The 26737-nt window shown below is 35.4% G+C and overlaps 1 protein-coding gene and 2 non-coding genes across 5 annotated transcripts in view; all 3 read right to left on the minus strand.

The window, feature by feature from the left end:
* Window positions 1-6682: 6682 nt before the first annotated feature.
* LOC121725852 (torso-like protein) overlaps window positions 6683-26737 on the minus strand; it is a 49210-nt gene continuing 29155 nt past the window's right edge. Inside the window, exons 2-8 of one of the 3 annotated variants that reach the window (XM_042112974.1) lie at window positions 18118-18230; window positions 11057-11281; window positions 10167-10289; window positions 9694-9868; window positions 8444-8578; window positions 7383-7517; window positions 6683-7088 (exon numbers count right to left, since the gene is read on the minus strand). In XM_042112974.1, the coding sequence (XP_041968908.1) occupies window positions 6828-7088; window positions 7383-7517; window positions 8444-8578; window positions 9694-9868; window positions 10167-10289; window positions 11057-11281; window positions 18118-18215 (1152 nt within the window). In that variant the 5' untranslated portion in view covers window positions 18216-18230 and the 3' untranslated portion in view covers window positions 6683-6827. The remainder of the gene's footprint in view (window positions 7089-7382; window positions 7518-8443; window positions 8579-9693; window positions 9869-10166; window positions 10290-11056; window positions 11282-18117; window positions 18231-26737) is intronic. The other 2 variants (XM_042112976.1, XM_042112975.1) reach the window with 2 other exon arrangements.
* Trnad-guc lies at window positions 20353-20424 on the minus strand. The gene has a single exon. It is a non-coding gene; the product is annotated as a tRNA-Asp (tRNA).
* Window positions 20709-20823, minus strand: Trnal-caa. Its single transcript has 2 exons — window positions 20786-20823; window positions 20709-20753 (listed from the first exon to the last, which is right to left on the minus strand). It is a non-coding gene; the product is annotated as a tRNA-Leu (tRNA).

Here is a 26737-nt window from a genome sequence, read left to right on the forward strand (position 1 = left end):
TCGAGCTAATATTATTTTGAAATTATGCTTTTATCATACCTTTTTTTAACAAATAAAACATTACACACACTACAACACACTAGGAAAAATTACAGATTTATGAGTGACAAGCCTATACATACGAATTATAATCTTTTATTCATGGTTGAAGTCTGTTGACAACAAGGTGACAAATTGAAAATAGATTATTGTATTTTTTATTGAATCTTACATACAGACAATGCAGTGTACACGGCCAGTCTGAGATCAGCTGAGTCCTAGAGACAAGAGTTGAAAAAAATATGATTAAGTCAAATGTCGTTGAAACTAAGGTCGAATTTCGACCATTGGGCGATCTCTAGTAAATATTAAATACCTACAACCATTTTGGAAATTATGGATGTGAATGGATTGTTCTAATCAAATTAAAATTGTAGAGTTATCACGAACGAAGTTCACCGAAAACTATTATCAAAATTAACGCTACATACTATTCGATTATTTTTTAAAATTATGTTAAATAAAATGTCTTTTTTACACCCTCAAACCGGCTCACAGAAATAAGTTTTCCGATTTATTGTTATTCAAAGGGACTGCAGCAAAGTGTAAACTCTACGCGTCCATTACTCACACTTGTTGTATGTGTGTCAAATGTATTATGATAGATATTTATTAGGTTAAAGTTGATACTAATTTATCTTTTCTGTCGTTAATGTAAATCTATTAATCAATTTGTAAATTAGTGCTATTTAAGTATTTTAGTATCAGGTTACTATTCGTGTGAATGCGATAATTTACACGCAAAGTAACCTTTTTTACAGGAGCTAAATCGATATTTTCCGATGTTTTTTGTACAAAACCAAGCAGTTAAGAGGATACAACAGGGGCTAGAGAAATGAAAAAAAAGTACGTGTAATTTCTATAGCTGTCTCCCTTACCTCAAGCCTATACCGCAGAACGCGATAGAGACAACTGCAGAAAATCAACGATTCGTTGTCCCCTGATTCCATCTCCAAAACTTAACCGATTTAGGTACTTTTTTCATTAAAGATTAAAGAAAGGGTTGAGCTGTGTTTCTATGTTTTGCTTTTTTTGTATAATCTAACCAAATCTGTTTTCTGGACGTTTGAACACGGCGGAAAATCTGGCCATTTTTTTGGGTTTTTGAACGTTCATATCTTATTTAAAAATTAAATTATGAAAAAAAAAAGAAAACATAGGGACATTGTATTAGTGGCCGTAGATATTCAGGAAAAAAAATTATAACTTTACTAGCATTATCCAGGGAGGAAACAGGAGACAACGTTTGTATGGAAAAAAGGACGGTGTGGACTCCTCTTAATTCAATATAATTATGGAATAAATTAAACAACTCTACACTACTTCCACAAGATTTGGTTTTTTCGCTATATGCACACTACTATAGGGCACACTTACACACTTACTATAGGGACCGTGCAGAAACTATAGAGGGCGTCATAATTCGACAGCAGCGACACGATGCGAGTAAAAGAAGTAACTTGTGAGTGACTTTGGTTTCGCATTCTCTTTGACCGCGGCCAGTTTATAAGTGATTTTTTTATGTTTTAGACTATAAAATGATTTAATACTTACACTCCCAAGTGACCACATGCGGCCGCGAGAACAACAACAGATTTCCAAGAACCCGCGATCCTAGGATTAAAGTAAAACACTAGATGACGCCCGCAACTCCGTTGCGCCAAAAATCATTTATAGCGCGAGAACCGTACATCTTCCCGGGATAAAAAGTATCCTATGTCCTTTCACGGGGCTCAAAGTAAATCCATACCAAATTTCAGCAAAATTGGTTTAGCGGTTTGGGCGTGAAGTGCTAACAGACAGACACACTTTCGCATTTATAATATTGAGTATGGATGAGTTTCTAACCGTAAACAAAGAACAAAAGCGTGAATAAAATTGTATAAAACATATCTGAAAAAGTAATTAGTAGCATCCATCAGCATAGAAAGTAAAAACTTGATAAATATTGCAATAAAATAATGAATATGCAAAAATACTTATATAATAATTACTGAAAATGCTTGTGGATTAATAAAATAAAACAAGTTCACTAAAATAAATGCTTTTATTTCATCAACCTTCTGCGATTCGCTCGATACCATCTTCACAACTTTTGTCTCACTATTTTTAACTAATTTCAGTCTGGACCTCATCAGTGCAAACACCATATAAGTATTCTTTAAATAACACACAAAGACTGCACTATAATCTTCTTTCTACTTGAAGAATTATCCTTTTGAGAACCAACACTTGACAAGATGGTTCAAGTTTAATACTATCCTCAGTGTTGAATTCCTGGCAGGACTTCTCAAGATTATCCTTACTTTTGACGCAAATTTATGCTAATTAAATGAGCGGTGCTTATGTAGGTATGTATATCAATTTAGATGGAAGCCAGTTGGGATGTTTACTGAAAGAAGCAACGGTTATAGGTTAGGTTTATATTGTGTTCATCAAAAATGAATTTACGTTTATAATCTACAAAATTCAGTGTTTCTACGAGTCTACGCATAACATTCATGGAACATTTTTAATGCTTACGTACGTTTTTACCGGCTTTTATCCATTTCTTTCGTTTTTCAATAAGCCAAGGCATGTGAATACTTTTAGCAGAAAAATAGTAAAATGTTACTTACATCGTTCGATTTACCTTTATTTGTAAGTGTCTTGTATGTATTAGAACATCCGGAAATGCAACAATGCACGAAAACACTAAAATTTCTCAAGAAATCATAAAATTTTCTGTAGCTTGCCTTTTTTTTTTTTTTTTTTTTTTTTTAGTCGGGAAATGCCATTATGCATCCCCGGCAGTGCTGGGGAAGACAACCGGGGTATGTGGGACTCGCTGCGGCCGATGAGATGGTAAGTGACCGCAGTTCTACCCACTAAAACCCGACCGTGTTCCTTTCTGCGCCGCTACTCGCAGAACCACGGGAAATGTGGGGCCACCGCAGTTCTATCAGCGGGCGTCTGCCTGGTCGTCAGCAGACACGTCTGATCGAGGGTGTTCAGACACCCTCCTTCTGTAGCTTGCCTAGAGCTTGACAATAAAATTTTTTTTTCGTAAAAGTTTCGGCTACTCGTCACTAGTGGCAGTGTCATCGCACTGCACGGTCCCAAGTGGGCCCAAAGGGGTCAAACTCTGATATCTGAAAAATTAAATTTATTTATTTATTTATTTAGGTATTTATTTATATAACATGGAAAACTTACAGCTAAGTAATATCAGTGGCAGTTTTATGTAAGTATAGGTACTCTAATTTAAGTAAAATTTTGCAGGAAACTGTAAAAAATATTTATTTGATATTTGCGATTAAGACAATAGGGTTAGGAATTCAGAAGTTGAACGACTTGCTATCAGGTGTATGTGCCAGTTCACAACGATAACAGCTGCGGATGTTTGAGCTTAAACATCAGGTTGATGGATTACTCGTGAGTCGTGCTTAATGGCTTAGGAGTTAGGCGATTTATAATATTATACAAGATGACATCCGCAACTCCGTTGCGCCAAAATTCGTTTATCGAGCGGGAACCGTACATTTTTCTGGGATAAAAACTATCCTATGTCCTTTCTCGGGACTCAAAGTATCTCCATGCCAAATTTCAGCAAAATCGGTTCAGCGGTTCGAGCGGGAAGAGATAACACACAGACAGACAGACAGACAGACACACTTTCGCATTTATAATATTAGTTAGTATGGATGTCCGCCCGAACGAGCGGTCTGACCGCTAGACCGCGAATTGTATGTAAATGACAGCGCGACCGCGCCGCTATTTAAATAGATCGTTACATAGGTAGTAAGTACCTAGGTACTACTTACTAGGTACTCGGGATCTCGCAGTGTAGCGGCAGAACCGCTCGTTCACGCGGACGCATATAAATCCAGCGGGGCTAAAATGGTCGCTTTGGAGAATCATATTATGAATCAAAATGTGATTCATTTTTTTTAAATCTCAATATGCAAGTCTGCCTGCAATTCATGTCTAGTAATTCGTGCTAATTTGACATATTTTGTCAGTTTGATAGTTTTGACAATTCATTTGCTGAGTGGATTGAGAGGAATTGCTAAATGTGACCATTTTAGCCCGCAGCTTTGCCCTTATACGGAGTCAGTTAAATAACATTCCCTAACATTAAAGTAGAGCTTGAATAAAGTAATAAATGAGGACCTCTGCTTTGGTTTTCAGCATGCTCAGTTTTTTTTAGGATAAACGCTAGTAAAATTATTTTTAATGACAGAAATAAGAAAGTTTTGTTTTTAAGGCCCTGTATTCCCAGAAACGGACGATTTTCAAGATTTAAAAGTGACTGGAGGCTTAAAAATATAGTAATTTAAATTCTGAAAAAAATATATGTGTTAGTTAAGGATCTAACACTGTGGAATTAATATTCCATTACACAATATCTTGAACTTCACGCAATAGAAAAAAAACCCAAAGTTACCTCTTCTTTTAACGAAATTGCCTTACTATGTCCAAATTATTTGGAATTTTCAGATAATTTTGTACTGAATTAAAGACAAAGAATATATCTAGGGCGTTTCGTTTTTTGACTCGATTTAATTGATTTATAAAATAACGGCGATCAAAAAACTATAAATTGCAGGCGCTAAGGCTCGGCTGGTACGCTTTCAGTCACACACTTTGCGCCTGCGATTTTATAGTTTTTTGAAAATTGCAACATACAACTGTATGGCATAAAACATTTTGTGCAGAATAACACAGACAGTAACACGTTTTTACCAGGTACCCCACTTACCAGGAAAATTGACGTTAATTTTATCTTCTAGGGGGCAGCTGCTGTAATATTTGAATAATATTATTTTAAAGGTGTTAAATTCATCCTTGTTCGAAGTTGTCACTATTTCATTGTATATTTCTGAATAGGAAGAACTCTGTGAGATTTAGAATAATTACTATGTAGCTATTATATTATTAAAATACCAATTGTTGAGGAAACATTATTGTAAATGTTAAGACTCAAGGCAATTATAACAAAATGGGATTGTAACAACTTCCTACGAATTCCTTACACGCAAAGTTTACATTAAAAGTCAATAAAACAAGACATCTATTTACATTTTAATTTATTTCTTGTATAATATTTACATCACATAATTGTATATAAATGCATTCTCAAGCATGATCCCGCATTACTATTTGTACATTTATATTTTATTATATATTTATATTTATCGTAAAATCATAATAAATACATCCATTACTATGATCTATTATCGATACGTAGGTATTTTATTATTGCACATGTCTATTAAAGATGTATAAAATATTTGAGATTCATTTTGTAACAATTCCGAATGGCAACAATTACACACATTATTATTCATTGGCCATTTTGTTTAAAGTTTTAATGTAACCACCGCTTGATGGCACTGATAAATATAACATTAAATAAATACTATTTTGTATATTACGTCACAAAATATATTTAAATTGAAATTTAAGGCACTTTGATCACTTTAAGTATTATATAATGAAATATTTTAAAAATATTAAAGGTATACCTCTTGTCTTTGTCTTAGAACAACTATCTCTAGATAATATTATGTCACTTTTATTTGTATTTAGCTTTGAAAATATTATTTTTATAATACGCTTACTTAATAATTATCTAAATGGATGGAATTTTCTAATACATTATTTATTAAAATTGTAAAGATCGACTCATAAAAACTCATCATTTCTGAAAACACATTTAAAAAACCTAAATTCTTAAACACATTTCAGTTTAAAAAAGAAATATTATAACATTTTACAGTCACCGTAGCTGAGGGAAACATTGATTCTTTTGTCATCGTTGCTATAATTTGGCTACGGGACAAACTTACAGATCTACTCTCACTGTCCCACTTGAGGTCCCACTCAAATTCGCTCAATCTGTCATTTTCAATCATTTACGTTTTACGATACAATGTGGGAAGACTTAATATAGCGACTGTACATTTTATGACGACTAGCGCCAGTGTTGCCAACTTTTATTTTACTAACCCACCAAATTCAGCAGCGTAAACCACCAGAAACCGCTAAAACCTAAATGGTCTCTCAAACCACCAGAATTCCACTAAATAACGTAAAGACAACAACAACCTATCTGAATATAATTTGAAAATAATACAACAACAACATCATTATTATTATAAAATAATTTTTGTTACTACATTAAGGAAAACTTTAGTTACCTATAATGTACCTATGTATAAGTAGGTACTTAACTAAAGAGTAAAGATGAACGTCTTTAGAGGAATCATTGTCATTTACTTGTTCAGTTTGTGAAGAATAAATTTCTTTAGTTCTAATTTTTGTTATACGGTATTTGGTATTATGTTGTTATTACAGCATTTGCCTTCGTGTGCTAACCTTGCACGAAAGAAAGGCGATCAAACTTCATCCGGTTTCTCTGTTAAGTCTTGACAACATTCATCATGCTAAATAATCGCTCTATATCAGCGTTAGAATGCGGCAAAATGAAGAAAGATAATAATAATATTATTAAGTTTCCAGTGTGCGTCTTCAAGGGTTAGAAACATAATTAAAAAAAAACTAGTGGTTTAACGTCGAAGCTACCACTAACTTAAATAATCTAATCCACTAAGAAATCCACTAGCCACTAGAACCAAATTTTTCCCGCCGAAAGGTACGTCTAAACCACCAGATCTAGTGGAAATTCCACTTAGTTGGCAACACTGACTAGCGCCATCTACATTCGTTTCGCAGTAAACTAATCTAAACACACAACCAGTATCACATTCACAACACATTTAATTCACCTAAAATTGTTCTATTCGTCACATATTACTCTCCCAGAGTTTTAAATAATTGTCTATCACTTCTTCGAACCACTTTTTCTTCTTTATGTCTTTGAACGCTGGTGATAAAGTCTTTAGTTCCAGTTGGAGCAAGGCTTCGTTGCCGAGAAGAGTGTCGAGGTTTCTGAGTAGAGATGGCTCTCCGTGCAGTTTAAGTAGACTTGGGTAGGAGAAGATATAGTAATGCACTCTTAGTCGCTTCATCGCCCAGCTTTCTACTGTTTTGTTACCGCTGGCCACCTGTAAAATACAGTTATGTTATAAAAAGTGACGAGGTTGGTATATTATGATCTATGATTCGACATGAGAAAGCTTTAGAAATGGTTGAAACTGACGATGATGATGGGAGTTTGATACGATCAAGCCTTTTAGGTTACCTGTAGTTGGAGACGTTACTCGCTCTTTATTTAAAAACTTATTTGGGCCAAAACTCTATAAAGACCTTCTATGGCAGGTAACGTTCTGGATTTTTTATTGTCTTTTCTATAAAAAAACTTTTAGCATCAAAAACATATAAGTTATTGATAATTTTACCTTAATCTGGCCGATATGTTTCGCCTGCCAGGGCGAGAAATAGCCCTCCAACTCTTTGGCCGTTATGTCCGCAACGCCTTTGCTTTTAAGTCTCTCTTTGATCATAGAGTAAGCGGTTCTAGAGAACACAAACACCTAGAGTGAGAGCAAGACACTGTATATTGTATAACATGCGTACAACGAGCGTGTACCCGCGGATCAAGAGACGGGTGCCTTCTTTTCTATTTTACATCATTATCTTACCTACCTAATATCCTTAGTACTTCTTTTGCTAATCATTATAGTTCTATAATGTATCTTTTTGGAGTAGTTCAAAGTATCTTTAGAATACCAAACATTGCCGATAACGTTTTATTACAATTCAGATTTATCAGATAAAAACATAATGTGCATCCGTCTTACTAAAAATGCAAATAAATTTTGATCGGTCTGTGCGAATAGTAGATGCAAAAACAAAAATAGTTAGGTAAATCATGAAAATTTGAAGCTGATAAAAATGTAGTCGAAAAATGTAGAGTATGCGATATAGGCTATGATTTTATAGATATAATGTAGTTTTGAGAAGATGATAATATGAAAACAGAAAAGAAGTGGAGCTGTCTGTCAGCTTTTGAACTTCGCGCATGACAAGATGAGGCTTATGAAGAGATTTGGTTGCATTCGATGGGAATATAACCACACACACAAATTAATTCTACATCATTCATACTTTAATCAGTAATCATAATCACAGTTTGGCGCTACCACGTTCTTCCCATTTTTCCAAGATTATAGAAGATGTAATTTTCTACCTCCTAATTTTTCTCTATATTTATCTATCACCCTTAGACCATTCATCCTTCCTCTATTTTTCATTCAACCTCTTCAGTTCTTTGATCCCTTACATATTTCATTCATCTTTTTTACCCACTTTCTCTGCCTTTAATTATTCTTACTTCTTTAATCTTGCAATGTTTGATCTTCAGCATTATTCCTTCCATTCCTCGCCTTTTTGCATCCCTCTCTTACCTAAGAACTTCCATCCCTCCCACTCCCACGAACACAACCAAACCCCAACAAACCTTGAGCGCGCCGACATGCTCCGCGAAGAGCGGCGAGAACAGATTGTTGATCTCCGACGCGGGGATGCTGGCGATGCCGCGCGTCTTCACCCGCTCCTTGATCCGAGAGTACACGCTCCGGGTGAACACAAATACCTGGAGGTAGATAGGGATTAACAGAGAAATACTTTTTACGGAGCTGGAAGAATCCAATCCAGCTCACGCCAGGCAAACAAGTACACACGGGATGATTAATTTCTACTGATAATAATACAAGGTGGTCTAAACTACGTGATAATACTATAAGCCACTTTAGGGTGTGTATGTGTTCCTTATATAGAGTTCACTGTGAAAGAAGCAGCGCTGAAAGAGCATTTTTTGTGATTTGTATGGCTTGCCAAGAGGCTTCTTTGAGGTACGCTGGCGCCATACACGGCTCATTTGTAGAATTAAGCAATACTGTGCAAGATTTCAAATTACAACCAAATGATATTTATCTCTGTACCCAATAATAACAGAGCAATTGAAACTATCAAGGATTTAGATCTAGATTCTAGATCCTTAATGGATGTAGGTCGTAATAGATAATCAACATGCAGACGTTAGTCACGTTTTCGATAATAGTGATTTTAACGTGACATTACACGCTAATGGCATTTTATGGCCACCTCTGCCACAAACAGAGATTTGATATGCCATGTAACAATCTTATTTTATAAAAGGTCAGGTTTAGGGACAAAAAATTTGAGACTTGCAAAGTATGCGATTTGCTGCGAAAGAAAAATAGAGATGTTGCCATTCATCTTTTAATTTCCCTGTATCTAGTAATATACTGCCATGAAAATAACAGAAAAACTTTTCTGCCATGACAGTGAAAACGATGGCCCGTAGCCAAACATTTAGATGGGTATCGCCTCTCATAATGGATTAGCATATGACTGCGTGTGACCTGCGGACGTGTTATGGGGGTTGGATCGAACATGGCATGGCAACAAAAGTCATGGTCCCCCGTCCCTACATCGTAATGGAAGAAGCCATGATTCCAGCCTGAGCAATGAGGCCTGCTCGATGTAGTACGTTAACAGAACATTAAAAAGCAACAAGACCATTTTTGGAAACAATGTCTGAAAAAGCAGCATAACCACGGAGCTAATACAAAGAGCATAACCACATTTGATACGGTAATTGCATGTTGCAAGTGATAGAAACAGTATAATACTGTAGAGTTATAGGATATTTTATCAAAAACTCTGATAATACAAACTCCTTACCTGATACAAAGAATTACCCGTAATATACGAGGCAATATAATGTGATCCATATTTCCTGATGAAGTCAGCAATAGTGACCGTATCACCTATGGTAGTATCCTCTATGGCATCGAAGACCACGTCTTCCACCGCTATGTTTGGCGGCAGGTCTTTTAACTTGGCTATCTCGCGGAACCTGGAAATTATTGAAGATTGTGGTGAGGTTTTTGCCATCAAAAAAGAACTTTGAAAGAATTTTCCCAATACCAATATCCCAAGAACATGATATACTTAGTTACTTTATCATAATTAAGTATATATTTTAGATAAACCATCTCATTGCAAGCATTGCATTCTTGAGGGTGTAGCCTAGGGCTTGCCGCTTGACAGAATATTCAAGAGCCGATTCCTAATCATCAATATCTTCTTTATATTCCCAGTTGATTGCATTTTTGGCCCTCAGGCACAGCTCTTTAGGATAAGACCTTTATTACCTCGAGACTCTGACGAGCACGTAGCAGTGGTCGCCGGTGATGAAGGAGGAATTGATGCCGAGGTTCCGCGCCATTATGTCTGTCGGCCAGCCCGCCGTGAACGCGCGCCATGGCCGCTCTAATCTGAAAACGACAGAATATCCTCTTAAAAGATTCGAAGAGAGCTCGAAGATCGCAGTTATCCATGGTAATATTGTAAGTGCGAAAATGTGTCGGTAGCGAAAAGAGGTACCGTAACCTGTTTACGCTTCCGCTGAACCGATTTTGCTGAAATGCTATTAAGTTGCGAGCATCGACTAGTTTAGGCATACAATATAGCTTTAGTATTATCAGTAAAATTGATTCATAGGCAGATTCATATTTAGTAAATCAAATACACTTAAGACCTTAGGTCCGCCATTTGACTATGAACTAATTTTATCGATGGTATGCTTGCTGGCACGATAACTAACCAAATTAGGGACCTCGCAAAAAATATCCGTCTAATTTTGCTATACCTAGTCAAGGCCACTGTAAATTTAGATGTGGTCAAGACTGGAGACAAAAAAACGGTGCCTAATTAAGGTCGTCCCAGTTCTAGTGTACCTTGATGTCAAGGACTTGGCGAATTAAGTATGCACAAAATACACAAAATACTATGTTTTAGATTTAAACATTTTAAATCAATAATTAGGTTGAAATATACGCAATCAAGCGCTTCCTATTATTTTATCCGCCATATAGTGGTTGCTCTTAATTACCTAAGTCGTTAGTTTGTCTGTCACATTAACAATATAACATTACTTTATCTAATAGATTTTCACACACAGACTCGTGGACCGTGGTCACTGAATTTATCCACCAATAGAATTCTCAGGCAAAGAGGTCACATTAATAATTTCAACCTTTACCTTTCAAAACTAAAATCCCTGAAGTACGCCTGGAGAAGCTGCTTCAAGTTATCGCAGAACTCCATGTGGAAATCTCCATCGAAGAGGGTCTTGGCCTGGCGGGGCTTGGGCGCGATGGCCAGCTGTTCCACATCCCTGAATACGGACACGGTGGGTTCCCGGAACACCCAGCCCTCCGTGTCGTTTCTCGGGACCACGCGCATGCAGATGCTGAGGTAGCCATATCTGTGGAGATAAGGGAATTAGAGGTCGAGATAAGTGGGAATTGGTAATCGGATACTGAATGTTGGGACCACACGCAAGAGAACTCGGTAAGTTAGCTAGTTATAGGCGACAGCCAATGTGGATAAAGAAGCATCATTATGATAGGTACTACAGTATCTCACGTTGGGACAACAGATAACTTTTTAATTTAGTCAGCCGTTAAACGCCTAATACGCAACCTGCTGACAGCACATCATACTCTTCCATCATCATCTCCAGTAGCTAATTACCGGAGATTCGTTATAGATTAAATAGATCTGGTGAATGAGGTAGGCCAGGTATTGTTGCCAGTGACAAACATTTTCTGCCTAATAATTATTCTTTAGATACAATTACGGTATAATTGGATAATTGCAGCTCTTTAATTAATACAACACCTGCCACAAAGTTTATGACAATACAATAAATATTTTACTTATTACAAATAATAAAACAATAGAATTTTTGTGTAAATGTTGCGACATTTTTGTCTAATATGGCGTGGTCATCGTTACGTGCTAGACAATTTAGATAAACACCGGTTCTGCAAAATGTTAGCTCAAGGTGACGCTGATGTTTCTAAATAAAATACATTTACGATATATCTATAGAACAAGATAATATGTATAATCTTATTAAGTGAGGCACATGATGCTTATTTGCTTAATAACCAGCCCCGGATTTATAAATAGACCGTTATAGGTCGCGACCTAGGGGCGGCAGCGTCCATAGAGTCCCTACAGATTACGATTTACGTACCTACATGGGGCGGCGGAAATGAAGGCCCACTATAGAGAAATATAATACATTACATGGCCTACTCTCATAAAAAATATAAATTCGGCACTGTTTATAACTCTAACGTCCGCGATAAAAGACATTTAACTGACGATCAAACTTTAATTTAATTATAGTTTGACCGATGATCTAGATGTCAAAAGATTCAATTAAAGGTGGGTAAATTTAACCATAACAAAATGTCAAATGAACTGTCAAATCCCGAGTAAAAGTCCATAATGGACGCCATATTTAACTATAACCTTAACCTTAACTATACGCCTCTGGTGGAATCCACCCTTAGTAAATAACAAAATAAAATATAAAGTCTCTGTTATGAGTGAGGCAGTAGCTTTGGTTACTGTCCCTAATTCTCAAACAGAAGCAAATAATTGAAATAACTACTTCATTACAAACATCAGGCATGAGATTAAGCTTATTGTTAATAGTTTTGTAACTTATAACCTGCTGACTTTACAAATACTTCTCCGAATGTTATAACTTATAATGAAATAGCTGACCTATATCGTGCAAAGAGAAAATAGTTTGGCTAACTCCTTCGCGACTATAGAAGACAAAGATTTCCACACCTCTTTGTCAATATTGTTATTTAGATCATTATGTGCCGAGATTTCTGTCGCTTGTCTATATAAGTGGAAACGACTATTAATATTTAAATTTCCTATTAGCATATGCCATATCAATACAAGTGTTAGTGACAAAACAAGCATTTGTAGGGCGGTGTTATTATGCATGAAAATAACAATAATTTATATTAGTACACGTGTTTTCTTAGAACAGTCGGTAGGATATTAGTAAGCAAGTAGGATAAGGGTTGTCAGTTGTAACTTGTGATTGACGTGCTGATAGCCGATAGGTTGATTTACCTAGATGCAGCGCCAGCATAGGCAGTAAACAAAAAGTTTTGTTTGACGGTTGACAACATTTCTGTCAATATTCTGGTATGACGTGTGCAACATTGGTATTTGCATTGGTCGGATTATTTACTGTATGTGCTAGTACTTAGTAGTGCCCTCTGCTCCGACCTTTGCTTAATATTCCCTATTCACTGACCTCCATTATACAAGTACGCTGGACTTATGATACCCTTTGAAATGACAGCTATTTTTTGTGCCTATTTGAAGCGGAATCAGCGCCCCCAATGCGGGGGAAGAGAACTAAATCTGACGTAAAAATGACGTTTGAAAGTCGCCATATTGGCGCTGATAGTAGAAGTGAGAGTACTTGGAACTAATATTAGTGATGACAACCAATAACGATTATGCGGCCATTTGCAATTTACGTCAGATTTAGTTCTCTTCTCCCGCATTGGATGGCGCTGATTCCGCTTCAAATAGGCACAAAAAGCAGCTGGGTATCATAAGTCCAGCGTACTTGTATAATTGAGATCCTGTGCAAAGATTGACGAGCTTGAAATTGAGATTTGACGCTACTACTGACAGGCGACAACCCTGTAGGGCTATGGTGGAATGTAGCCTACAATAACACTGTAATTACTATGAAATATTATGAATTAGATAGCATTGTATTAACGTAAAAATGTACTTCATAATAACTTACAGTCACCGTATATGGCGTTTTACATAAAATATTAGCGCTGATACATTTCGTTTGAGTTGTAAATAGGTGATTTAGAATAACATAACATCATTATGTAATACAGTATATTTAACAATTACTGATAATGTACAAATGACAATATGACAAACTGTTTATGACAGAAGTTACTATTAAGCCTTGTTGTATACGCCTGATCAAGTTACACTTATGTCTCAGCGTCAGTGTGACTTATCAATATTACAATAAACAGCTGTATCTATCTATCGAGTGTCTCTTCTACTCTGTTCATCAGTAGTACTATCAGAGAAGTTGGTTCCTAGGTAGCTGACGGATCTAAGTAATGGTCGCGTTAAGTCAAACATCCGACCGATCACACATTGAATTGACATCCGACCACATGAAGTAAGTCCGTCAATTCCCTAGGAATCAATTTCCTCGATGGTACAAGAACCAATAGTTTAAAAAATAAACAAATAAATAGCTCGCGTTGGGAATTTTGGCCGAAAATCAGGATTTTTGTCAGGAATTTTGCTATCTGGTAACCCTACCCAAAGGAGGCTAATGAGTACCTAGATATATTATAATTCCTAACTTTATTGTAATAATAATAATATAATAATTATAATAGCTCCCACACCGGTTTCGGTGACGGTGGCCGGTTTCATTGAAACCAGGCCAGCTACGCAGGAGTAATTTTATAGTGCCCAAGTGTGTGCGCAGTACACAAGAGCACTCTCTATTCCTTTACTCTCATAACCCAGTGGGACGGAAGACCGACACGACCGGTGAGGTGAGAGATCAGGCGCAGGACCGACTTTTTACATGCCCATCCGACGCATGGATCATCTTACTTGTCAGACAATCAGGTGATCAGCCTGCATTGTCCTAACCAAACTTGGAAATAACATGTTTCCAACGCGGGAATCGAACCCACGACCTCCGAGTCAAGAGCCGCGCTCTATACCACTAGACCACGGAGGTGTTAAACTTTACTTTATTGTATGCAATGTGCATACCTCTCATATCTACTCCTCACTCCTCAGTAAACGATGTTGATTGTATTGTAATAAATTATAAAAGGACATGATAAGTTTGTAAACACCTGAGAATGTTTCAATGGGACTCAAATACCAAATGTGTATTACAGCGTCACTTTATTAAAATGTTTTTATAATCATTCATTTTATTTTGCATACATTGAAAGTACTATTAATTATTATTTATTATCATAATATTATGCACTACTAGATAATTAAAAACAAAAAGTACTTAAGGCGACGCCTTGATAACACTACTCAACGCTAAAAAAGAATCTGATTTGCTACATATCATTTCATATCGAGGTTGACTACTAATAAATATATGTAGGCATTTTATTTTGATATCACATCTAGAAACTGATAAATATGAATTCAAATTTTCTGTAACGTGGACGTAAGTTTGATGTATATGTAGCTGGTATTTCAAAAATAAGATTATTTTACCAACAAAACTTACTTTAAATGTTAGTTTCATTGATGAACTTTTATTTGATATGCGTGACTGCTAGCAGGCCTAACTTATTTTGTTACATTTTTGGCGAACTTACGCCAAAATCTGACCATCACGACAGACTCTCGTACCGGGTCAGAAAATTGATAAATTTGGTCCATTGCTTGAGCCCGATTAAATCATTTTGCTGCCGTAAGACATTAAATTAGGCCTTATAAAAATTTTCGTAAAACACTTGAACAAAGATAGTCCTGCATTACAATTTCTCTATCAAGTTTCCAAAGTTTAGTGAGGCAAAAATCAATGTCATAATTATTTTTAACAAAAAATTAAAACCGACTTCCAAGGTAAAAACAATAATAACATTCTTATAATATGAACTAAAAAGTATTAAATAATTTTTCCTATCTAATAGTGCTAGACTTCAAAATTATAAAGATTGAGTACAGAAATAGTTGAGGTTAAACGCCAAAAATAAAACTGATGTTGGACTGTAGGTATCCTTAGAAAGGAATGCTATAATATGTCATTTACTTAATTTGTACTTAGACTTTTTTCCCAAAAATATGGGATCAGTTGGCCATGAACATGGTAAACTTTTTCATGAAGATATGGCTGAAATTATTTCCAAGATGGGGCCCTGCTATTCTAGCAGATTACTATTGGAACCTTATTAGTGAACCTCCAGGATCTTACTACAAGTGTAAAGCCAGCTGCACCAAGAAATCTTTCCCTTTTTAATTAAAACATCAAAAAAACCTAACAGATGAGCTTGATTTCGCTACAAAATTATATGTTTCAATAATGAAATTTATCTCGGAAATGAGATGTGATCCAAAAATTTTATTTACATATTTATATTAGGGCAATAACAATGAATTATAATCACATAGTCGTAACTCAGATAAAAAAAGTTAGTAATTTGTTGAGTAGTGTAATTTGGCTGTAGCGATATCAATTTTTCTCAGCAATGGCTAAAGCTTAGAAATTAAAGTTCATTGTCAGTATTCATCATGTCTTTGTTTTTGAATTATTTATTTATTTATTTATAAATTCTTTATTTGCACATAAGGTAACATACAAAATGAAGAACACAACAAAAGATACATAAAACAATGACAATACAATTACAATAAAATTTACAAATTTATAAAAATGTGCAAATTGGCGGCCTTACCGCTGTAAACCGCGGTTTCTACCAGGCAACCGTCAATATAAAATAATTGAAAAAACAATAGTATAAAACTATTACTTACACTACTTAATATGAGATTAAATAAACTACTTATACTTTACATAGATATAATAAGGCAAAAATATGAAAAAATTACAGGAGATAAGAATTTTATGATAAGTACTATAGTAGATATTAGTACTAACACCAAAATTTTCATATTGAAGGAAATAGGTCTAAGTAGTGTTTCTTGACACGTTTCTTAAAGACATTTATGGATTCAGAGCTTTGTATAGAATCAGGTAAGGAGTTCTAGAGACGAATAGCGGAGATGGTGAAAGAAGAATCATAGAACGAAGTTTTATGGGAAGGGAAGGCAAGTGAAAATTTATTTGCAGAGCGAAGAATAGGATTGCCATGACCTAGAAAATTGAAATTTGATTTTAGGTAGGCAGGAGTTGAGGGATTAAAAAGGATATTGTAAAGTAAATGCAGGACGTGAGAATTTCGACGCATCTTGATCGGAAGCCACTTGAGCTGAGACCGGTATTCAGACACATGATCAAATTTGCGAAGGCCAAATATAAAACGGATGCACAAATTTTGAAGGCGTTGAAGGGAAGAGATAAGATTTTCGTTTAGATCACAGTAGCTATCGTCAGCATAGTCAAGAATTGGGAAAAGTATAGTAGTGGCTAGTTTTATTTTGGTTGCAACTGGCAGGAAATTGCTCAATCGCCTAAGAGATGCAGTGGCAGCATTCAGCTTTTTGCGTAGTTCTTGGACCTGGAAATCCCATGAGAGGGTGCGGTCAAAGTGAATTCCAAGATTACGCACGGAGGAGCTGTAGGGAATAATATTTCCATCAAGAAGAATGTCAGGTAAGGTCTTCCAGTCTACTTTCGCAATAAGCTGCCTGCTGCCAATTACGATGCATTGATTTTTTATTGGATTGAGGACCAAACCATAGGCATTGCTCCACTCCCGAATGTTCTCTAAATCAGCATTCATTTGGGCAATACCGTGAGATAGTAAGGGAAGCAGAACCTGAATATATATTTGAAGGTCATCGGCATACATATGATAGGAAGAGGAGATTTTACGAGAAATAGAATTGATGAAGATGGAAAACAGGAGAGGGGATAACACACTGCCTTGAGGCACACAAGATGACGATATGTTGTCAATTTTAATGCGCTGCCGGCGTCCCTGAAGGAAACTGCGAAACCATTCAACTACGATAGGAGATAGATTGAGCGAGCTGAGAAGAAGCAGTAGAATATCATGATCTACCGAATTGAAAGCGTTACTAAAATCTAGGAGTGTAAGTATATAGTTAAATAATGATTATCCATCCCAAGACGAATATCATCAGCAATTTTCACCAGGGCTGTGGAAGTGCTATGTCCGAAACGAAATCCTGATTGTAGTGGATTTAATAGATTGTGCATGTTAAAGAAAGATTGAAGTTGATGATATACAGAGCGTTCTAAAATTTCCCATAGCGTAACACGATTGGTCAACTTTTATAACACAGAATAATCAATCAAAAATACCTCTGGAAAAAAGGTACCTATTCCTATTTTGCCAACAGGGGAGAGTGATTTAAGCTTCCAAAATGTGTACATAGATTGGTTGTGGATGTGTACATAGCTTATATATACATATATACAAGAATTGCTCGTTATAAAGATATAAGATGAGATATGAACTTGACTAGATTTTATAGTGTTAGTAAAAAAACTATAAGGGTTCCTTGTTGACTACGGAACCCTAAAAATTGAGTAAAGCTTACCTCATAAATATATTGATGGACTTGCCAACACCCAGCTCGGAGTCCAGCGAGGCAGCATGGCACAGTGCGACCGCCGCCAGCAGCACCGCCGCCCGCATCACACTGACCGGCACCTGATGACAATTCATAACACAATATTAATAAACATAAGTATATAAAAACTGATAATAAAGTTAAGTACGTTAAGGTCATCCCCCGAGCAAACGACCTTGACCATACATTTGTCGCACCAAAATCCTATTTTTTTTACTAATCTTAGTTCAAAATTGACCTAAAAAAATCAAACGGCAAATATATTATAGTTAATGAATTAAATTGTCGATCTAAGTATAATTGACGTGTGTTTTAAATAAATAATTTGTAAATACTAGGGAGATACTGAATTGGTATTACTTTTGAAGCTGATACCATGATATGAGTATAATAAACAAAAATAGGAAACTAGCTGTTGCCCGCGACTTCGTCCGCGTGGACTTCAGTTTATAGCGCGTAACAAAATTGGTGTCAAAAGCTTTTATAAGAAAAACCCTGGTACCCCTTAAATCAAAACAGCTGTGCAGTGTGCACATAATATTTCATTTTTTAATATTAAACTTTATATTTTATGCCTAATTTTAAAGCTTATTTAGCCCCCCAATTACACAACTTTACCCATAAACTATAAATCATTGATAGGTTTAAGGTTACGTCACTGTATATAATATAGTATAGCACGACTTATTAAATAACATAAGAAATAACAATCGAAAAAAATCGGAACTCGAATGTATGATGATACCACCTCTTATAGAAAGATGTTGGGCAAGCGTTAGCGCGATGTACGACACGCACGGCGCCATCTAGTATGAATTTTTCTAACTAACTTAATTTGAACAAATTTTCGTATTTTCACCCCCTTACAACCCTTTTTTCCAATAAAAAAGTAGCCTATGTCCTTTCTCAGGCTTTAGACTATCTGTATACAAAATTTCATTACAATCGGTTCGGTAGTTTTGGCGTGAAAGCGACACAGACAGACAGACAGAGATACTTTCGCATTTATAATATTAGTATAGATTAATAACGGAGAAAGGAATGTTCATATTATGCTGAAGATAATTGCTGTATTTTTATTATTTTAATAAATTATGAGTTTATGAGAGAGAAAATGTCATTTTATTCGTGTTTTATCGAATACCGAGCAAAGCTTGGTCAAACAGCAGTTATGATAATTGATAATATTATTAGGGCCTGTTTCAGCACTTTCTGATAAAGTGCCGGATAGGCTATCCACAACTTTTTTGACAGATTCTCCATACTCTATCTGTCAAGTTAAGTGGTAGATAGGCTATCCTGCACTTATCAGATAGTGGTTTCCCTTTATGGAAATATTTTGAGAGACGAGAAAGGACATAAGATAGTTTTTTTAGGGTTCCGTACCCAAAGGGTAAAAACGGGACCCTATTTAGACAAAGACTTCAATGTCTGTCTGTCTGTCTGTCTGTGTGTCTCCAGGCTGTAACTCAAGAACCGCTATAGCTAGATTTCTGAAATTTTGACAGATTGTGTATGTCTGTTGCCGCTATAACAACAAATACTAAAAACAAAATAATACTAATATTTAAGGGGGGGCTCCTATACAACAAATTTTATTTTTTTGGCCTTTTATGCTCGATATCAATAATGGCAACAGGTAGACACTTGAAATTTTCACAAAGACCTTAAATATAATATGCTTTAATAATTTATGATAATATTTAAATAAAATAAGAATTAAGGGGGGTTTCATACAAAAAAGAATATTTTTGGTCTATTTTTGCTCTATACTATAAACGCTACGGAACCCTTCGTGCGCGAGTCCGACTCGCACTTGGCCGATTATTGTTATTTGGAAAAACCACAATATAATAAACGGATTTCGGTATTTACTTTTACCACCTGTATTGTGATTTTAGTATATTTTTTTCTTGCCAATAGTTAAAAAATAGGAAATTTATTTAAATCTTAAAGAAAAATATATTATAATCTATACATATAAATAAAATTGGAGTGTCTGTTTGTAATATTAATATAACCTTTTTTTACTACATGCATATGAATATTTAGACGGTACTTACACCAAAATAACAATTTTTAGAATTTTTGTCTGTCTGTATGTCTGTCTTTTTACATTTTGTTGACGCGGACGAAGTCACGGGTAACAGCTAGTAAAGAATAAAAATAATTATTATCGAAACGTAAAAAGTTAAAAGAGACCTCTCCGGCGGGGAATCGAACCCCGGTCTCCCGCGTGACAGGCGGGGATACTGACCACTATACTACCGAAGACTTGTTATTCGTGGCGAATTTATGAAACTTATAAGGCTAATTTAACCCACTACTTAATTTAAGATACATCTTTTTTTTAATATAAAAAAATATAATTATTAATTACAATTATTATAATATTAAGTATTAACTATTATTATTATTATGAGTAAGTAGATTTCGCAAGGTAGTAAAGCCAAAAACATAAGTCACAATAATTTGTTCCAGAAAAAAGTTAAAAATAATAAAATATTATATTCCTGCAATAAAAATAATATTTTACAAAGTAAAAAACTAAAAAGTTTTGTCAGAAGTGGGATTCGAACCCACGCCCTCAGAGAGGACCAGAACAACTCGAACCTGATTTGCAGGCAAGGGTACCCTTGAGTCTGGCGCCTTAGACCGCTCGGCCATCCTGACAGATATGCATTGCGGCGAAATTAGTATTCAGTTTTAAAAGCGTTGTGTTACAACCGCGAGATAATAGATGGCGCTAGATGTATAAAATTTTGGTAGTTTTAATTTTTCCCTTAATACAACCTGGAATAATTTTAGGGTCCCGTATCTATATGCATTGAATCATAATTGGTGAGTTTTTCAAGTCATAATAACTAAAACACTAACAAGCAAAGTATGTTAATATGAGACCTATTTAAAATTTATATGAGAAGCAATAACAATCATCGACGTGCCAGCTGCAGCAATGTTGCAAGATGTTCGATTAAACACTAATTACATTGAATTTGAGCCGCACTTGACTGCACTCGAGGTCTGACGTGAGGCAACCAATGACCAAAATAACTGAGGAATCAAACCTCATTAGTATAAGCCAGAGATTTTGATGGCACTTACGTACCTAATTTAGAACTGAACAATGAATTTTAACTCTTTTTTTTTCGTCCCGATTTCGTGAGTCTTAGCAGTTAGATAGCCTATTTAGGTACATAGGGATATGCTTATGCTATAATATCAGTAACTAGCATAGTCTAAGTACTTATTTTTGTAAGGATTGGTACCTACTTTATCGTACTTTAAGAATAATGTGATAAAAAAAAAATTAATGGTCATAAAATTTTTAAAGAAGTCCAAAATGGACCAGTTCATGAAACAGAAAACATGAGCTACTTTATCCCTCTAAGAAACGCAAGTTTTTTTTTTTATGAAACCAGGGGAATTGAGCTAAGGTCACGTTTATCGTGTTGCACGGATACTTTTTGTTACTACAAACAATTTTCATGCAATGAATGTAATTATTATCATTACGGCAATTTTATATTCAATACTCAGATTTTCAGATGTTTTGTTGGTTTTTGTTACCTATTCATAGTTATTCATGAGATGGATGTATCACATTGAACTGGAAAACGAGCGTCTAGAAACCTGCTGATGAGCGGATGCAGTCTGTTACTAACTAATAAGGTTTTTTTTCTTACTCTTACCACACAATAGATCAGGGGTTCCTAAACTTATTTTGTTTATTGCCCACTTCGAGAACAAAATATTATGTTTTAGCGCCCCTCATTGTTTCAATTTAAAATTCATCTAGATGAAATTATATTACAAATCACCCCCCAAGCCTTTGGGGGGTGATTTGTAATATAATTTCAAATGGGGGCTTTGTGTAGAACAACGCCCTCATTTTTTTTCTGGGTCTCACACCCAGACCTTCTTTAGACCTTCAGCAGGGGCTGAGCAGTGAGCAGCCTTTCCCAAAGCGGGCCATAACGCCCCTTTGTTGGGACAAGGGGGCGTTATCGCCCGCTTTGGGAAAGGCTGCAATAGATTAAGAAATATCTCTTTTGAAGCAAAAACTTCTACAAGCGATTAAGCGAAAAATATTAAAAATATAACTAGAAATCTAATAAATATAATAAGCACAAGTGCCAAATAGCACCATAAGTTATTACGACTCGTAAATAGTTAATTAGGACTAGTAGCAGTTCGCCGTGTAATCAGTTGAGTAATGTCTCGATTAGGTAATATCGAAACTCTCATGGGAACAAATCGCTCATTGTTATGAAAATAGATCGTGATTCGTGATCGATTGTCGCCCTTGTACTTAAATATTAAGTATAGACTTTGATAGTATTTAGTAATTTTCTGATATAGTTATTAGGTTGCGGAAAAAGTTACTTCGCATCTTATATAAAAATTCATAAGGTTTTTTTTATAAAGTTTATTTACAATTGACTGAAGTATATAGGTGCCATTTTGTTCGATAGCTTTTTGCCATCTTGTTGGTAGGGACATGCACATGATCCCATTGCTATAAAAATTTTGGGGCTTCTGATAAAAAAAAACTGCGACAAGCGGTTTTGGTAGTCCTCTTGTGATGTCAACCTGACACTGCCGACTGCCTAAGGAAGCTCTGCAGCGACCGCAACAGGTGGAAATCTGAAGGTGCAAGGTGAGGACCATACGGCGGATGCATTAACACCTCCCAGCCAAACTCCCGTAATTTTTGCTGAGTGGCTAAAGATGTGTGAGATCTAGCGTTATCATGGTGAAAAACTACACCCTTTCTGTTGTTTAATTCCGGCCGCTTTCTCTCAACTTCTTGCTTTAATCTCATCAGTTGTTCGCAGGACAGTTCAGAATCGATTGTCCTGCCTGGCGGTAGCAGTTCGTAATGAACAATGCCCTTCCAATCCCACCACACACACAGCATCACCTTGTTGCGAGTTAACCCGGGTTTCGCCACAGTCTGTGAAGCCTGACCGGCCTTTGACCACGATCTTTTTCGCACGTTCTTGTCGTACATGATCCACTTTTCATCATCAGTTATCAGCTTCTTCAAAAATGGTTTGGTTTTATTACGTCGTAGATAATAAAGAATCACAAATGAGTACACGGTTCATTATAAGTAAGTTTCTTTCAGTGAGCTCATGCCAAATATCGAGCTTTTTTGTGTACCCTGCAGCTTTTTTCAAATGCGCCAAAACCGTTTTGTGGTCAATCCCCAGTTCTTCAGCTTCATCGTAACTATGTCGATCTTGCTCCACTTTTTAAAAAATGGCATCAGTTTTGTCCGTAACAGGGCGACCCAAGGGCGACCAGAGCGACGTTGCACCTTTGATATCAAAATTTCCGGATTGAAAACGCTTTTAACCAAATTTGCGCTACTCTCACAGATACTGCATTAGGTTCATAAACATCACAAATTTTTTTCGTGGCTTGTGTTGCATTTTTACCTTTTTTGTAATAAAATTTTAAAATGTATCGAATTTCTTCATTAGAATCACTCATTTTAACAATATGAAAAACAAATGTAAATCTCACATTTATTTTATTTGAATTTGGAACTGTCTTCCGTAAAATTGCGTAAAATTAAAACTTTTTAATGATGCCAAAATCAGCCAGATACAATTGATATAGCCTAAGAGATTTTGTGACAAGTTCATACCAGAGTAGACAGAATTATGTCTATTGTGTTCATACATACTATTTATTTATTTATTTATTGATTCACCAACAGAATCACATTTAACAAAATACAAAATACAGCACAGTTTTTTATGGATGAAATGTGTTCCAATGAAAGGTGAAATACAACATGCTTTGCGACAATGGGATGAAATGAAATGAAATATTGTGAATGAAATGAGTATTATTAATTAACAATATTCTGTTTAAAACATATAGTAGGAGACAAGGAAAAATAAAATATTATAATATATTATAATGCGAAAAGACTTTATCCCCAACCTATTATTTTATATTTTGAAATATTTTGTAACATTCTGTAAATACACTTGTAAATCTAAAATAATATTAGGCGTTCTTTACATTTGCATTAGGAAAATATATTATGAACCAGTTTGACGGCCACACTCAGGAAGAGATTTCATGATTTATAGCCAGGGGTTCCCAAACTGTGCGCCTCGGCGCCCTGCATAGCTAGCACGGGGTTTCCCAGTCGATTCTTCGGAAGAAAGTAATGGCAGTTTCTTTCCCATGTCTACATATCTTTTTCCCGAGCATGGCACCACCCATCGACTTGAGTTTCAGTGGACAAAGACAAGAAACTCTTTCCATAGCAACCATTAAAGCAACGGCAATTATTTTTTTTGACATTTAGTTTCTTGGTTCTTTTTTTTTATTATGGCACCTCGGCTATAAAATCATGGCCAGTGTCAAGTAAATGGCGGCAAATTAAAAAAATCGACGTGTAGCAACCCTGTCTATAGCCGGAATTATAGTTTTGATCTACGTAATACGAATAATAAAAACTAAGGAACTTTATTATTCGTAGTTTGTAGATCAAAACTATAATTAGGGCTATAGACAGGGTTGCTATACATCGATTTTTTGAATTTGCCGCCATTTACTCGACACTGGCCATGGTTTTATAGCCAAGTGCCATAATAAAAATAAAAACAGAATCAAGAAACTAAATGTCATAAGCGGATCGTCATGCTTGACATATAGATTTTCAAAAGGGAAAGATATCGAGATACGAAAGAAACTTTTACTCCAATGTTTTTCCGGTATAACTGTCAAAATTTAGTTTCTTTCGTTTGTCTACGTGCTTGTGCTAGCTACGCTGGTGCGTCGCGTCGTGGAAAGGCAAAGTCGATCTTCCATCATTAAAAAATAAAATTATACTTAATATGATTAAAAAATATATATTGTTAAGTATTTACCCGCTTAACCTATCTATAATAATAATCATTGAAAGTGTTTATTTATGTATATTTTTGTATACCTACCTGAGTAAAGTAGGGTGTAAAAAAATGTACTTATAATATGTATAATGATTAATGACAAAAGTTTTATAAATCTGTAAAGACTCTCCATTCAATTAAAGATAAGTACTTAAATCTCGAAATTTTAAATAGGTATGTAGAAAAAAATAGTAGCCAAACACAGAAACCCCACAGAAATCCTTTGTTGAAGTTGTTTAAAAATAAGTAAGGGCTGGTCGTCACACTTATGGCCTTATACTTACTATGTCTGGTACTATGTCTCTGAGGTCTATTTAAGGATTAGGTACAAAATAATTATTATTGCACAAATTAATAACGTTTAGCATTTATAAATACAACTTAAGCTGAGTTATTACAATTCTAGACTTTAAATTCAAATTATTTATGTTAATCGAGGCTTATCTACACTTAATTATTTGTTATTTATGTAGGAATTATGTTTATTATAAGTTTTACTTTACGGAAGTCTGTGTTGATGAATTAATTGAAATATTTTTATGCAATATTGTAGTTTGTTGCGAAAAGTGAAGGTCAGTTCTCCGGTAGCATTTTTCAGATTGAATAAACTAAGTTTATATTAATTTTAACTAAACTTAGACCTACTTACGCTAGTCTGGATTAAAATTTAATCTTTTTGTTTGGTTACATCCACGTAGAATTATTGTCGTTTTTCGTAAGTACCAAGAGGCAAGAGATGACATAAAATTTAAGTGGTAAAGCTGGGCTTAGGCCAGGAGATCTTAGCATCTCCTGCTTTAGGGCGTTCTCGCCATCTACGAGTATATTTGTTCGTGTCTAACCGCCATATTTTGAGACACTTAATTATGAATAACCATCAAGAGTTTGGCAGAATTAATGTATGGCGATTATGTCAAAATTTTGAAATACATAATTACATGCGACAGTAAGGAAATCCAAATTTTTGATCTTTGAATTCAGTTTTTGGTACTGCTATAACTAACTACTTGCTAAATGTAAATTGGTAAGCCTAGCGTTTGACGGCACCTAGGCTGAGATAACACCATGTCATCATCATAATTCATCATCATAATAACCCTGCCATGCTAAACATTATGTAATACGACTGTACATAATATTATCTCAAGTACTGGTTTAACATTATCGTACATCTTGAGATGTTAAACCTCAAGTACGGTATTACGATGTAAGCTACCACAGACTACCGCAACCAACAGTACTTAGGGTCAACGCTCTGAGCACTAGACGGTTGTATCCGGCTGTCTGTATATATTCTGGGGGTCTAAATAGGCCATCCCTTTTATTGAAGGGAAGGCCTATTTAGCTGCCCTGGCTGGCTGTCCCACTATAAACGCTAGCGGCTAGTGGTTAAGGTGACGCCGTGTTAAAGTAAAAAATCGTGTTGAATATGTTTTAGATTGCTGCAAGCAATGGAACAGCAAAAAATGGAAAGGGGTGTAAGCGACAAAATGATTTTTTTGTCGCGTACTTTGAAAACCATAAATACATTTCATATAAGCTATGGGCAAATAAAAGTGTATGCTGGAACCAATTTTTGTACAAATTTTGGAAGCTTCACTCTCCTCTGTTGGCAAAATAGGAATCCCTATTTTTACAGGGGTCTTTTTGATTGATTATTCTGTGTTATA

This window comes from Aricia agestis, chromosome 4 (genome assembly GCF_905147365.1).
Source record: "Aricia agestis chromosome 4, ilAriAges1.1, whole genome shotgun sequence".
In the NCBI taxonomy this organism is placed as follows: domain Eukaryota; kingdom Metazoa; phylum Arthropoda; class Insecta; order Lepidoptera; family Lycaenidae; genus Aricia; species Aricia agestis.